The 15,929-nt window shown below is 40.9% G+C and overlaps 1 protein-coding gene across 1 annotated transcript; it reads right to left on the bottom strand.

Annotated features, from left to right (window-relative positions):
- Positions 1–2,709: 2,709 nt before the first annotated feature.
- GRXCR2 (glutaredoxin and cysteine rich domain containing 2) lies at positions 2,710–14,605 on the bottom strand. The gene is made up of 3 exons (XM_063084865.1): positions 14,270–14,605; positions 8,662–8,886; positions 2,710–2,892 (listed from the first exon to the last, which is right to left on the bottom strand). The coding sequence occupies exons 1-3, from the start codon at positions 14,603–14,605 to the stop codon at positions 2,710–2,712; spliced, it is 744 nt and encodes a 247-aa protein (XP_062940935.1).
- Between the last annotated feature and the right edge of the window lie 1,324 nt (positions 14,606–15,929).

Consider the following 15,929-nt stretch of genomic DNA (forward strand, 5'->3'; position numbering starts at 1 on the left):
TCCCAGCCGCTGCTGTGGCTCCCCTGTGGGAAAGGTTGCCAGGAGCCTGATTCAAAAAGAGGAAGGCTCTTCCTGTCCCCCATTTTCCAGGCTCCTGGCAGTGCCTCCCATTGGCAGAAACTAATAGGAAGCCAGAGGGCGTGGGAGTGTGGGAAGTGAAGTTGACCCAAGTGCTCATCGGGGCTTCAAGGAAGGCTCCCCTTGCCTGACACATGCCTTCCCCTCTGACCTCATCCTACTTGTCCTCTTCCCACTGGCTTCTCCGCTGCTCTTAAAACTTGCAATGCTCTCCTTCCCATGAGTCCAGCACATGCTGTTTCCTCTGCCTGGAGCGATCTTACCCCAGCCTCCTTCACGGTTCCCTCCACAACTCCCTTAGGCCTTTATTTCAATGACGCCTTTTCAGTGACACCTCCTTGAAAACTAGTTTAAAAATTGCAACCCTTAATATTAATAAATAACTACATTTTTTAAAAAAATTTAACCCCTGCCAACTCTCCATCCCCCTTAGTGTTTCGTCAAATCATTTATCACTTTCTAACACACTATGTATTAAATATATGTAGTTTCTATATTCTATATAAATTACATTCTATATAAATGTATATACTTTTATTCTATAGTTTGTACTTATTACATAAATATACACCATATATTTATTATATAAATGTATATGTTTAGTCATCTATATTCCCCCACCAAAATGTAAGCTCCACAGGGCCTAGGATTTTGTTTGTCGACTGATATATCCTCAGTGCTCAACAAACACTTGTTGATAGTCAACAATAATGTACTGTACACTCAAAAATTTGTTAAGAAGGGTAGATCTCGGGAGGGAGGGACAGGAGAAAAAAGAGTAGATCTCATGTTAATTGTTTCTACCACAATAATAAATAAATACTGGTTGAATGAATAAATAAATGTAATTATTAGTAGATGTATTTATTATGTGATGAAAAACATTGAAGGCTCTTAAGAGCATGGGGTAAGGAACAGAAGCTGACACTGTTCACATCTCTTCTCCTGCGCAGCTTCCATAACCCCACTAAGGCTAAGTCAGGTGTCCTTTCTATGTGCTCCAAACGCTCCCTGCAGTTATCCTGTCCAAGCACTTGTCCCACTGTATTGCCATGATCTGTTTATGCATCTGTCTCTTCCACTGAAACTGTAAGTTCCATGAGCAACCAAGGAGTGGTGCCTCTCAGGGTAACACTACACATTAAACACGTAGCAGTATTATCCTGCAGGCAGGAGGGGCTCAAACAGTGTTTGTGATCTAATATCCCTGTTGAAAAGCAGAAGAATGCACTTAAAGGTCTCTTGACATTACTCCCTCCTCTGGTATTCCGGAAGGCAGAAGAGTCTACAGCTGTGAGAAAACACAAATAGAGGAAGGAGGTAGTTAAGGACAGCTCAAAGAAAGCTGATGAGCAATAGTAAGTCCTAAGAGAGGAAGGGCAAAAACATCATGGCTTTGAAAAATATTTTAATCTTTTTTATTAGAAGTATTTATATTGCCTGAAAAGTATTACATTGCTGAGTTATTCTAACAGCTAAATGTTAGAGAATAACAAACAAATCTTGAAAAATTATTACATTATGAAATCAAAATTATCATCATAGATGAGCAGTGGGCCATCTCAACAGACTACAGATTTTACAGGGTTGTTCTCAAGGGGTAAGGAGAGTGGGTGTAAGAGCTACAAAAGATCATTAACAAAAGTATTTTTTTAATTTTGTAGCCAACTTTAAGAGGAAAGAATCATCTTTAACATGTGTATTCATAGACCCTAGAAACACAATTGCTAAAAATCAGCCTTCGGTAGGTTTTTTTTAGAGATTTCCAATACATATCTATAAAAAAGCCACAGTCCTTTATGAAGAGATCATAGCTAGATCTTAGACATAAAACAGATTTATTTATTTGGTCATCATTCAGGGGCTAGGAGTAGTCCTATCATACACACATACTTAAGCACCAAATTTATCATAAATAGCTTTGACTTGGCTTATAAACTCAGTAGTTAGTTAGAGGCACAAGCAAAAATGTCCTATCTCATCTTGATCTAAGAAGCAGCGTTGCTCACTGCCTGCATGAACATTACCCAAGCACATCACACGGGAGAGACTCGGAACTTGGAAAGGAAAGGCCTCCTCAGCCTGCCTGTCTCTGGAATGAGCGTCTTGTCCTGCTTGTGGTAGCCTGCTAGTCACTCGGCATCAGCTATCCCTTTCCTCTTCTGTTTAATTAGAAATTCAATTTAACTGATAATAATTTGAGATGCATTATAAGCAACAGAAATTCAGCTCATCAGAAACTTGCCTTTTCATTCCTTTCTCGTTGCATGATTTTGCAAAATAAATCCCAACCAGAAAATGACCTCAACCTGCTGCCTGAAGTGTACATTTATTTGTTCACTGGTGCAAGGAGAAAACTAAGCTAAGTCAAGTGAGATACATGCACACATTCCTGGAAGGATAATTTTAGAATCAGTTTCTAAGCAGACTCAAATTCAAAAATGCCCCTGCCACTTAGGCCCACATGGAGATGTTACCAGCCTTAGGAAATGTCATCAAATAATTGAGCGTTGCCAGTGATAGAAGTGATTGCAACTGCTGTGGCTTCCTCACTGGGACAGGTAGGAGGAGGAGGAGGGGGCAGTTTATTAGAAATAACTTCAAGGAGGGTGGACATGCACTAGCCACAGGCTATTGATTGCAAATCTGGCAAGGCTGCAGGCCATTCTCATTGCAGGCAGGGCACCTCAGGGCCCGATAGGACTCCTTAAATCTGTTGGCCAGCATGGAGAACTTGCTGCCGTGGCACAGAGAGCAGGTGGCACTGCCAGACCCTCGGCAGTGAAAGCAGTTGTCATCAGGAAGCTCCCCTTCCTGCAAGAGACAGGTCAGTGTTTAGTTAGAGCAGCAGTTCAAGTCTCTATTCACATGCAGGTCACAATAGCACTGGGATTTGGCAAAGGCTGGGGGAAGAATTAGAGAAAAATGCTGTCCACAAATGCCAATAAGGGAATTGGTTAGGACACAGAATGATCAGCAATATTATCAGAGATGATTTCTCTGATGGACATCTCTAAGAAAGCACTCCCTGCCACGGCACCTTGCATTCCAAAACTTTACATTCTTCATCACCCTTGTCACCATCTGACATTTTATTTATGTAAGCTTCATAAGGGCAAGGACTTTATTTTTCTCATTGCCAAATACTAATAGTGAACCCTGGTAGCAAGACTAGTAGATGCCAGGAGCTGCTCTAAGAGCTTTCTACATATCAATCATCTAATCCTTACAGCATCTCAGTGAGGTAGTATAAATATTATCATCCCTTTGTTACAGTTGAGAAAATGAGATACTGAGAAGTTATTTGCCAATGGTCACACACACATCTTGGAAGAGGAGGAGGCAGGTTTTGATCCCAGGGAGATGAGCACCAGAATTCATGCTCCTCATGATGATATAGACAGCTCCTCACTGCAATTGTCCAATAGTAGGGGCTCAAGAAAGATTGTTTTGTGTGACTGAGAGGCTGTGTGGGTGAACGAATGAACAAATGAATCAATGTTACAATTCTTCAAAGCTTAGCTCTGAATTCTTGGAGTACTTTATTTTATTCTCTTTGAGAACTGTGTAAGGCCCAGTGATTAAGAGCTCTGTGCTCTGGCGTCAATAGACCAGGACTGAGGCTATTGTCTGACATCAGCTGTACAACGTGGACCATTCCCTTAGCCTCTCCCAATCTGTTTCTTTATCTGAGAAATGGGAATGATAATACATACCCCTCTGAGTAGCTTAAATATGTAAATGCAATATTATCTGGCATATCATAGATGCCCCCATAAAAGTTAGCTCACTTCTAAGCCTTACCAATAAGTCTCCAGTCCTTGACTTCTACTTTCCAGAAAATGTCTCTTGGTTAGTGTCTTGCTCTTCCCCTAAGACATCTCAAAGAAATTAGTGATCTTCCCACTCCTTACAGACTGTGAACCTTCCAAGATATAAGGGACTATACCAGATCAACACAGGTGACTCCAGTAACAAGTCCTGTCCATTTCAGCTTCTAAACTTCTTCTCAAACACACCCCATTTTCTCCATCCCACAGTCACTATCCTAGCCCAGATGCCCACCAACTCTGCCATAAATTCAGTGTGGACCCCTGCCTCTCATCTTGTGGGATATTCTCCCCACTGATGCCAATCTCATTTTGTTCCCTGCAATAGTGACCGCCACATAGAAAGCACTCAGGAAACCTTTCAATTAACATGTGCCCTCCAGATAAACCTCAGGATAAAACCCAATCTCCTTTAGCTGATTTAAATTTTTTGTCACTTCTTCCACCACACTCGCATCCTTCGACCTCTCTGCACTTGATCTCCAAAGACCTGTCCCAACTCCTGGCCCAGCCAACTCCTGCTTGTTCTCAGATGTCAGCTCAGCAGCTCTTCCATGGGGAAGTCTTGCCCACACACACCTCTGGTCTAGGAGTGCTGCCCTCAGTGCCTGTACTGCCCCTCGCAGAGCCGGTCTCTTACTCTACTGAAAGCTCCTGCTGGCTAGACAGGAAGCTCTCTGGGCTAGCACCTTTTCACCATCACTTCCCAGACATCCCTTGCAGTCCCTGGCACAATCCTCGTTGTTCACACACTGGCCATATGAATAAACAAAATGATGATGTCTGGAGAACCTTCCTGGGCTTATATTCTAGGAACTAACAAGACAGCTGGAGTCCACTGTGTAGCTCCACCCAGAAAACACAGCTTTCTTTTATAACCTAAGAATGAAAATAATCTCTGAAAAGGGAAGCATACATTTTGAAAATAGCTCCATCATGCTGCAAAGTGCCTAATAAGGTATTAAATTTTATTCTAGATCCAGGAAACGGAAGTGATTACCCACCTGACAAAAATGCACTTTATGTCTATGAACTCTTTTGGTAATATGTTACTGATTGTTGTCATATTTTAATATATTAACAATGGAGAAATTTGTTTCCTTCCCTTAAAGTATTTAAAGTAAATACATTTGCCAAAATATTCTTAAAGCAAATTTGCATGACCCATTTTCTGCCAAATCCATCATATTTTGTTTTGAACTTGATCCCAGTGAAATTTTAATATGTCAATGTTGCCAAAGAAAGTACAGTAAAATCCTACCATAACACTATACATGTGATACAAAAGTTCATTTGCATAAAATGCCAGGTCAAATATTGAAAGATTAATGAAATGACCTGGTGAGCCAACTATAGAGAACAAGAACAAATCTTCAATCAAATTATATCTTAACATCACATGGTTCAAAGATGCATTTTTAGGGGTTTTACTGGATTTTCCATTCTTAGCTGGGGTTATCACTCTTTCTCCAAACACCCTCAACATTGCTTTTTTTTTTTATTTTTTTCCCTTTTGCAGCTAGCTGGTAGGGGAATCTGAACCTTGACTTTGGTGTTATAACACTGCACTCTGACCAGCTGAGCTAACTGGCCAACCTAACACCACTCTTTTTAATCATTCAGTCAATTCAACAACTATTTAATGAGCCCTACTCTACACAAGGCATGAATAATATACACTTCTTCCTTCGTTTCTCAGTATTTTTTTAAATTCTCAGAAAATATTCAGTAAGAGGATACAGAACACAGTTGCACAGCATAGCTTAGGTTCTAGAATCCATCAGACTCACCCAATTCACCTCCTAGCTCCAGGACCAAGGAAAGATGCCTTAACTTTCATTGCAGATCAAAGGCCTGTGTAGCCCTGAAGATGGTAACCAGCACCAATCTACAGGCTGCATAGCAGGGCAGTTATGATCATGAGATTGGTAGACAGATGGACCGAGATCTGACTACTGACTTTAACAACCTCTGGCAAGTTACTTAACCTCTCTCAGCCTCAGTTGCCCCAGCTGCAAAATGAGACTGTTAACAATACCTACCTCACAGGATCCTCGTGAGAATTAAAGAACTACTACATGGAAAGCATTGGGTGTGGTGCCTGGCTATTGTGGGGCCCTCCATACATGGCAGCTATTATTATAATGATAAAAATTGTTATTACTATTATCTCAAAGGTGAGGTCACATAAAGCATAAAGAAGCCCTGATAATTTATGTCCTCAAATCCACTGATAACAAAACCAGATTTTTTTTTCTCTTTCATATTTTGCTGTGAATTCAATTATTCTTCTCCTTTTCTTTTATAGTTAATACAGAGTTTCAAGCATGACCTGGCTTTCAGCCTTGTCCCACTCTTTCATCAGGTTCTCACCGCTTCCCCATTCCATATAACAGAACAAAGAGTCTCTTGGTTAGAAGAGGCCCCTTGATGTTCTTTGACCTTCCCTTTTAGAATAAAACTTGTCCGGGCATTTACTGCGTGTGGGATTGGGCAAACAAATAGCAATTTAAAAGAGAGTTTAAAGGACAGACAAGTGAAGTATAACCTTTCACGGCAACCCTTTGCTGCACACCTGTGTCCTAGTTTACAGCATTACAGCTAAAAAACACGGATCTCTCCAAATTGAATTTAAAGGTAATTGTCATATCAGGCCTGCGGTTGCTTTTTCATTCGGGCCTGCAGTGTGACCTGCATTTTACCATTTCTGGCCCTCTGCTGAAAATATACGCTCCTTCAAGCTACAGTGTGGTATGAGAAATAATAGCATTAAAGGATTTTAAAGTGGGAAGGTAATGCTTCGGATCACAACTTTCAGTCATCTGCCTGCTGCCCTGCTAGGTTCTTAACAGAGCTCGTAGAAGGCAAGAGAATGCAATGGCAGAATACTTCCTGCCAGCTGGTCCTCGGTCCCAGAGTTCAGTATTCTTTTCACAAACAATTAATATTTACTGAACACTTATTGTATACAAGGTTCTATTTTTTTGACACTGGATCTACAATGTTGCACTCAACATGGCCCCTGCCTGTGTGGAGACCAAATCCCAATGGGTAAGAGCAAGCACTAGACAAATAGTCACACAAATACGATTGCAACAGTGAGAAGGGGTGTGAGGTGCCCTGACAGGTTCATCCTGGGGAAGCCAGGGAATATCCCTCTGAGGAAGTGATTCCTCCCCTGCAACATCAGAGCTGAAGGCTACACTGTGGGGAATCTGGGGAACTTTCCAGGCAGAGATTTGCTTCTCGTGGGAATGAGCAAAGAACATCTGAGCAGTGGATGGATGGGCAGTACATCTGGGCAGAGAGCATGAGGAGCAATGTGTAAGAGATGAGGCTGGAGAAGCCAGGCCACACAGAGCTTTCTAGAACAAGTAAGGAGTTTGGGTTTCATCCCAAGCAATGGGAGGACATTGAAAGCTTCGAGGGGTGGGAGAGTGATGAAGGGGATGATTGGATCAGATTTGCATTTCAAAAACATCTTACGGAGTGTGAGATCAGGTTGGAAAGAGACATGGGTGGGTGTGAGCAGAACTTTCAGAGCCCTTGGCTGGAGTCCGGGTTGCTTGTGCTCTAGGAGAGGTGAGGGATAGGGAGAAAAGAGAGAAAAGAGTGGATTCCAGAGTAGTGTGGCAAGGTAGGTAGATGGTGAGATGAGAGAAATGAGGCAATAGGGAGGCATTGGCACCTCTGGCCTGAGGCCATCACTCAAAGCCAGTCATGACGTTCTCATTCTCATCGCCTAAACCCCCCCAGAGTGGGGACATCACTCAAGTTCTGGGAAGCCACTGGACCTTTTGTCCATCCCAACCCACAGGGATGAGAGTGAGTCCCATGGGATGGAATCTAAAAGAGAGAAAATTCATTTTTCTTGCTATCTCAGCTTTTACTCTCTTAGCTCAATTCATCAAAATTGTACTCCCCCACCCCACCCCCAGCCCCTGACTGTGAATTCATGAGTACCAGCCCTCCTCCCCCATGTCTGAGCATGTCTGAGCAGTGGTGTCCAGGGTGGGGTGTGCACACCTCTAAGGATTATGAGGGGAAAACGTTAGAACAATTTAGATTTACGTTTTTTTAATCTAAAAATGGGCAAGAAATTAAACTTTAAGAATAGTTTGAAAAGACATTTTTATACTAAGTTTTAATAACCTGTCTGGCACCAGGACTCTCGCTAGGTCAGGCAGTCACTAGACAAGCATGGTACCCAAGGGACCCTGGAGGGAGTGTGACGCTCAATGTTGTTGACAGTAGTGTCCCACTTGTTTGCTTTCAGCATATTGCAGTTTACCTGCACCTGGTCTAGTGGATTTACAAGTGATATTGCTTACTTTTAACCAAACCATCTGCAAAATGGGCATGTGGCTTTACATGATGTCTCTCTTCAAGGAGACTGTGGATTGAGGATAACACCATGCAAACCCATAAGAAATGGACAGAGCTGATTATTTTTCACCAGTAGAACTTCTGGAATTAGCTGGTCAAAAGCCACCTTGCATAGTAAACACAATAAATATCAAATCAATTAGAAAAGAAGTCAGCCAAAAAAATTTTAAATTGTGAGTATTTGAAATATGGACTTCAAACTACTATTACTAAACACATACCACTAAAATACAATAAACGTTAAAGTTCCTTCACGTCTTTAACAGACAACTTAAGCATTCATATTCAAAAGTGTTTACTTAAGTAGTGCACAATGAGAACAATTTGGAGACCATTGCTGAACAGGACAATCAGCTTTCTGACACACCTGTGTATACTGGTTATGGGGGAATGTGCTTTCCGTCTCCAGCAAAGGCCTGTCGTCCTGGTCCCTGTCTCCATAGCTGTCTTTGCTCATCAGAGACTCTTCCTCAGCCTCCTCTTCCTTCTGGAGAATTTTCCTCATGAAGTCTTTCTTGTCCATTGGGGTTCGAATGATTTTCAGGTTATTTGTGTAGATGATTATCTTTCCAAAATCTATAATAGGTGGGGGCTAGAGAAATACAGAATTAGCATGGAAACTTCTCCACCCATCACCAAATGTAGAGCTACAGAAGCTAACACCCTGGGAAATAGGAGAGAAGAAACTTCTATCATCTAATATTTGCGATCCCATTAGATCCCAATGCTACAGTTCATTCCATGGTTTGCTTGCTTTCTCTGAAAGCTGTGAAAACCAGCTTTCTGGATGGTAACCAACCAAAGGTGAATTACTCAGAATGTAAGACTCTGGAGGGCAGGGTCTAGAGCTTCCATTCCTACCACATACCACAGCAGCCAATGCAGAACTGGCCACACTGAGTGCTTAATAAATTCAAAGGAACACTTTTTCTGTTTTATGTAAATATGTCCAATTTTTTTTCTATGCATACATAATAATATTAGTAGATACTGTTCATTGAGCACTGTTTTTGTGTCAGGCATCACACTAAGCATTTTGCCAACATTACCTCACCTCCCCTCTGAAAAATCCCTGTGAGATAGATGCTATGATTTCCACATTTTACAGGTGACAAGACTGAGTCTTATTGGGATTAAGTACCTCATCAAGGTGACAGAGTTACTCAGGGACTGTGGCTGGAATTTGAACCCAAGCCTGTCATACTAAAGCCCATATTCTTAACACCTACACTGCACTATTCACAAGCATTTTCCTCTAAAAAATATAGGAACATATCATTACCCATACAATACAAAAATCTTTTTATGTCAATAAATATACTCCTAAAGCAGATTATTAATACCTTATGTTCTCTTCTATGTATTTGTCATGTGTTACTTAATCATTTGCTCAGGAATAAATTTGGGCTCTGCAGTGCAGTAAAGAAACCTGGGTAGTAAATGTTTAGGGATTAGTTGACCAAGAACATATATTTCTACCTAGCGTAAGGACAGTTTGGAAGGAAACAGCACTGGATCCCAATTCTACTGTCCACCCACTGGGAGATACAGGAAAGCCATATACCCTCTAGGAACTTCAGTATGCTCATATAAGTGGGCTTATATCTAGCTGGCAAGTACCTACACAGACAAACTGGCTATTAAAATATAAAAATACTTCTATACTTGCTGGTAACAGGTACTGTCCTGAGACTGTGGATTGCCCTCCTGTTACCCCAGCCACCCTTCAGTGAGCCTCTAACATCTCAAAACCCAGTAATGTAAGAGTTAATGCTTAGGATCCCAAGTCTCAGGACCCTACCCCAACACTCCACTGGCTTCCATGTTGACTGGACAATGTCCCTGGGGTTCAGTATTTTGACTCTCATCCCTGAGGCTAACTATATCAACTTCTGGGAGTGGCAGGTGCTACAAAAAACATTAAAAACAGGGTTTACAAAAGCTGGAGATACTATGCAAATGGTGGGCATCATTATTGTTGTTATTATTAGAAACCATTCTTCAGTAGTACATGCACAATCATGCTATACAACGAAGCATCTCAGGATGAACTATTTTGCCCTACTTATAGAACTGTATAAACCAAATCTATTTAGATGCTACAGTTAGGCAGGCTTGTATTTATAGCCTTCATAAATTCAGTCAAAACCTGGCTTGAGCAAGACTTCAATATTCAGGTTCCCTTTCTTGAAACACCCATGGAGTTTTCAATCATTATTTAGCCACAAGCTTCCTAGCTGGCCCTGTTTTCTCTTCCTCTCTTCGAGAGATCATGTGGCGGCTTCCATTTCCTATTGTTTTATGCACGCTGGATTCCTATTTCATACTCTGGACTATCAGTTTCTGAACATCAGGAGATAAGGATGGTGGTGCTTTTGGAAGCTTCCACTTCTACTTCCAATAATAGCCAAAGAGTTCCAGTTACCAGGGAGCTTTTTCACATCTAGAGCTGGTTTTCTTCAAGGCAAAATTTTCAATATGCTAAAAGAATCTGTGATCCCCTACTCTAACTCCCTGCCTCTGAGCTGACCAATGTCTGAGACACCCAGGATAATAAATTAATTTTTTAAATGTGCTCCAAAGATGGGGGGGCGGGTTCCCAAATCACCTCTAAGGTGTGTTTAAGTTTCAGTCACCCTGACAGCCAAATTTTTCCTTGTGTCTAAGGAAACTCTCTGGGTGTAACTAAAGTTCACATTATCTGGTTACATCCAATTGCGCGTGAGGAACACCCACCCTTGCATTATAGAGGGCCGGGATGTAGCCAGGAATTTTTCATTTACTTCCACAGAGCCTGGAATGGCAACCTATGTGACTGAGCATTCGTACTCCAGTGTCTGTGGCAACATGCCTAGAGATTGTTATTCGGGCACAATTAAATCTTTCCACTGCCCTATTTTTAAATGCAGAAATGCCTTTTTGGGTACTAGAAATCAGAGGGCTTTTGAAGCCGACGGACTGTGTTAGAATTTTCTCAAATGTTATTTGACAACTGTGTAAGATTTGTGAGTAATGTAATCTCTATGAACTTCTGTTTTTCCAATTCGTAAAATACTTTCTCATAGAAATACTGCTATGAAATTACATAATGTGTATAAAGTAGGTGTTTAGTAAATATTACCTCCCTACCTTTTCCTTTCCACTTTCTAATGAACCTTACAAACCTCAGGCAAACTCCTTAAAATACCTTGATTATTTATAACCACTCTGTAGCCATCACATAAAATAAAAAAGACTCAGTGTTTCTTTGATAAGAACCTGCTCATTACCACAACGGTAGATCACATAGGTTGAGCACACGCGATGTGCCAGGCACAATGCTAACTGCTTCTTATGTATTATCTTTTTAATCTCCACAACAGTTCTTTCATGAAGGTACTTCTGTCACCCCCGCACCACAGATGATGACGTTGAAGCTCAGCAAGGTTGAGTAGCTTGCCTGAGCTCACACAGCAAGCGGTAGAACTAGACATCCACCCCAGATTTGACTGACATCAGAGCCCTTGCTTTTTAAAAATATTATTATTATTATTGTGATAAAATATACATAACATAAAACTTACCATTTTAACTATCTATAAGTGCACACCTCAGTGGCATTAAGTACATTCACACTGTTGTGCAATCATCACCACCACCATCTCCAGAACTTTTTCATCAGCCCAAACTGAAACTTTGTGTTCATTAAACAATAACTCCTCCTCTTCCCTGCCCTCCACCCCTGACCAACCACCATTCTACTTTGTCTCTATGAATTTGATTATTCTATGTACCTCATATAAATGGAATCATACAATATTTGTCTTTCTGCAACTAATTTATTTCACTTAGCATAATGTCTTCAAGATTCATCCATATTGTACCATGTGTCAAAATTTCCTCTCATTTAAAGGCTGAATAACGTTGCATTGCATGTGCGGTACATACCACATTTTGTTTTTCCATTCATTAGTCAATGGACATTTGGGTTGTTTCCACCTATAGGCAATTGTGAATACTGCTGCTAGGAACATTCGTGTACAAATATCTGCTCGAGTTCAGAGCCCTTGCTTTGAATCATTGCACATAACTGCTACCCAATGTGTTCTCATAGCCAGCATTTACTAGGGGTTATTCTATAAATGGGTTCACTATTGAAAAATCATGACATCCCAGCTGTTGTTTCCTTGTTTTTCATAAATACCACATCGATGAACTGTTTTGGTGTGTGGAGCTGCTTGAACCCATCCTGGCCACTCTCATACCCTGACTCTGGCTAAGATTGGGACAGGGCATCTGACCAGGCAACAAAAAAGACAAGGATAACGAGACCAAGCAGGAGTCAACCCTTCAGCATGGCCTCTAGAGTTTTAACCAGCTGAGCCATGCTGCCATGACAACTCACCTATCTGGCTTCATAAATCCATGTCAAATCACACATTTACATAAATGCCAGATTTGGCACATGACATATGAAGATCAAGCAGCCCCAAATTATTTACCATGGCCTCGTACAAGGTTTGCATGAACTATGACTTTGTAAACTCTAAATCTATAAATAAGGTATAGTTAAAAAGAAATACTGTACGTACAAGGCATTACCACATACCTAGAACATAATAAGCACACAATAAATGATAGTTATCATCATCATCATCATTATTACATAATGATCCTATTCTCTAAAAAGGAACATGCCATAGGGCAAAAAGAACGGGGAATCAGAAGACCTGGATTCTTATTCTGACTCTGTACTTAAGGACCCTGTAATATTGGGTGGGTCCCTTACCTTGACACTCATCTGCAGAATGGGAATGACCTTACTTTACTCTTCTTCAAGGTTATGGTGCAGAGCCAATGTGACAGATACAGGCAGGGATAGTATGTGACAGCACTTTATAATGCATAAGTCACTCCACTAACATAAGGGTTTGTTCTTTCCAGCCTTCTTTAATATCAAAAAGAATCCTGGTATTACTTTTGGCAATTGTGGACATGCCTATAATTATACTTTTACTAATGCCAGCAAAGCCAGTACATTGGTCTGCAATAGATGTATTGTCTATTCCCTTAGGAAACTAACAATAAATATAATTAGAGACTAATTATCTGAATTTCACACTTTAAAGATGAGAACATACCTTGCTGTGCTATCCATTAATAACCTGGATACATTATATAATTGTATTTAATCTTTTTTAAAAAAGCTTTCATGGTCCCACCGGCCAAGCATAAATTCACATCTCCTATGAATTTTGGAAATGAGTGAATATTTTCCAGATTCTTCTAGCTTAAAAGAAAATCATGTGTGGGCTTTTGATTATTCATGATATGGGGGAAGATCATTAAAATTCACAGATAAAACACATTCTTCAATCGAACTATTAGCTCAAACTTCTTCCCCACGAAACATCTCTGGTTGATTTGCTTTTCACCATTTCTTCCCAGCACTCCAACTACCCAAAGCAATGGAAAGGCACAATAAATAAACAAGTAAATAAATAAATAGACAAACAGTTTTTAAAAGCAGACAGTAGAAGGCAATAGGAGGATAAAAACAAGACATGGATAAACCACAAGCTGAATAATTGGCTGGAGTAAAATGAACACCTTCAAACATTCAGCTCTTTCAGGAAACAGAACAACCCACTGCTGCATAATTTTCTAAAGCAGAAGTCTGGCAATCAGAAAACCACTGCAGCTCTATTTAATTTACATACTGAGAAAACCCAGCCAAAGACCCAATTACAATGTATTACCTTGGATGGAATTTGAATACTGTATATGCTCATTGCACTTTCCAGTGAGTAGTCAACAAGCATGTTATTTTTGTCCCAGAAATATTACTTTAATAACAGCTTCCCATTTGGTGCGCCTATAGCTCTGGTTGGTACATGAGTATTTGTGCGACACAAATCTGAAGCACTTCGGTGTTTCTCTAAACACCTTTTAGAAAGCCCTAAATGTAAAGCTTATATACAATGCACACTACCAACCTTATGGTCATTCGCCTTGTAATTGTTGAACAGAGGCTGGCTGCCCGCCAAAGTATAGGCATTTCCTTCTCTAAACACACTGATCCTCTGAGCAGCCAGCTTTGGGGCATACAGTTGGGGTTTGGGGTCTTCCCCAGACCGGTAAACACCATCCATTGGCTCAAGGGACTCCTGGAGAAAACTGTGAGGATATTCTTCCTGTGGAGACTCTAATTCCTGCCCGTCCTCAAAGACTTGCTTCAACACTCGACCACTGTAGGAGGAGGAGATTTTAAATCGCACTTTCCGGGGTTTGCCATCACTCTTCTGATTCAGCTTCTTCTCGGGATCCTCCATCAGCAGCAAGTTCACCCTGTGGTTTCCAGGCTTCCGTGCAGCCAGTGAAACTTGAGGATCTGAGAAAAAGGCATTTTATTTTCTCTCCTCCTGCATATAATTAATTCAAGTTGGTGCTGGGGTATGCTCAATTTACAGCAACTGACACCCATACAATTAAATATTTAAAGACCTTCATGAAAAGGCAGGTGATGTGGGTGTTTGGAGTAGATGGAATATGAAACAAGATTGGTTCCCCTCCTAATCCCAAGCTCACCTATAACTTCAATCCAACCCTGGCTTTTCTTAACCTGAGGATGAATGAATTTATTTAGACTAAACAAGTCCCAATTCAATAGCGAGCAGATAATCCATTAGCACGTGTCTTGTTATTGTAACCAATAACAACTATGACCTAGTGAGCATTTAATAAGTGCCAGAGATTGTTACAGGCATTGTCCTACTCGGTCCTCGTAAGAGTCCTACAAAGAAATTATTGTCTCTGTTTTACAGAGGAAAGTGAGGCTTACCTCTGTTTTCTCATTTGTCTACTCTATTGCAGCTAAGTAAGCGACAGAGTAGAGATTCGAACTCAGATCTGTCTGACTTTATAACCCAAGTCCACCAAACCGAAGTTTTCAAATTGTGTCTCGTGCAGCCCTAAATACAGTGGAGGTTCTTGGGGGCAGCAGTTTAAAACAGGAGGAGGCCAAGGGTCCTGGATTCTACCCTTGCATTAACCAGAGCAGCTCCACTTTATATGCATTTTATATTTAAGACTTCATTTGCAAAAAAATATTTTAAAATAAATACATAACCAAAAAAAAAAAAAAAAAGAAAAGGAAAAAATTAATTAAAAAAAAAAAAAACTAAGAAAAGATTTCATGTGCGAGCACAGCACTAGTCCCCACTGCCTGTTGGACCTAGTAAATACCGAGCACTGTGAAACAGACACTAGGATGAATATCAGGGGAGCATGAGATGCGGGGCCTGAGAACAGGCCTACAATCCAGTTTAGGAAACAGACCTAACACATGTGAAAGAATAAACTCATGCTTAGGGAGCAAACTGTCCACTGCTGAACCCCACCCAGAACAGTTATTCTAAGGGAGTGGTCTTTAAGGAGACCAGGATGGAAGAAGAAAGCTTATAAAGGAAAAGGCTCTTGGGCTGGGTCTAAAAGGATGGGCTGGATTTGAAGAGCTGGAATGGTGGGATGAAGTCTTTCTCCCTGTCTTTGCTGATGGCATCCCCATGTATGTAGCTGCGCACACTGCCCTCTCCCGTACTCCTGCAGCCATTCTTGTGAGTTCTATTGCCACCGCCTCCGTTCATTCACCCCCTC

This window comes from Cynocephalus volans, chromosome 2 (genome assembly GCF_027409185.1).
Source record: "Cynocephalus volans isolate mCynVol1 chromosome 2, mCynVol1.pri, whole genome shotgun sequence".
NCBI classification, from domain to species: Eukaryota; Metazoa; Chordata; class Mammalia; order Dermoptera; family Cynocephalidae; genus Cynocephalus; species Cynocephalus volans.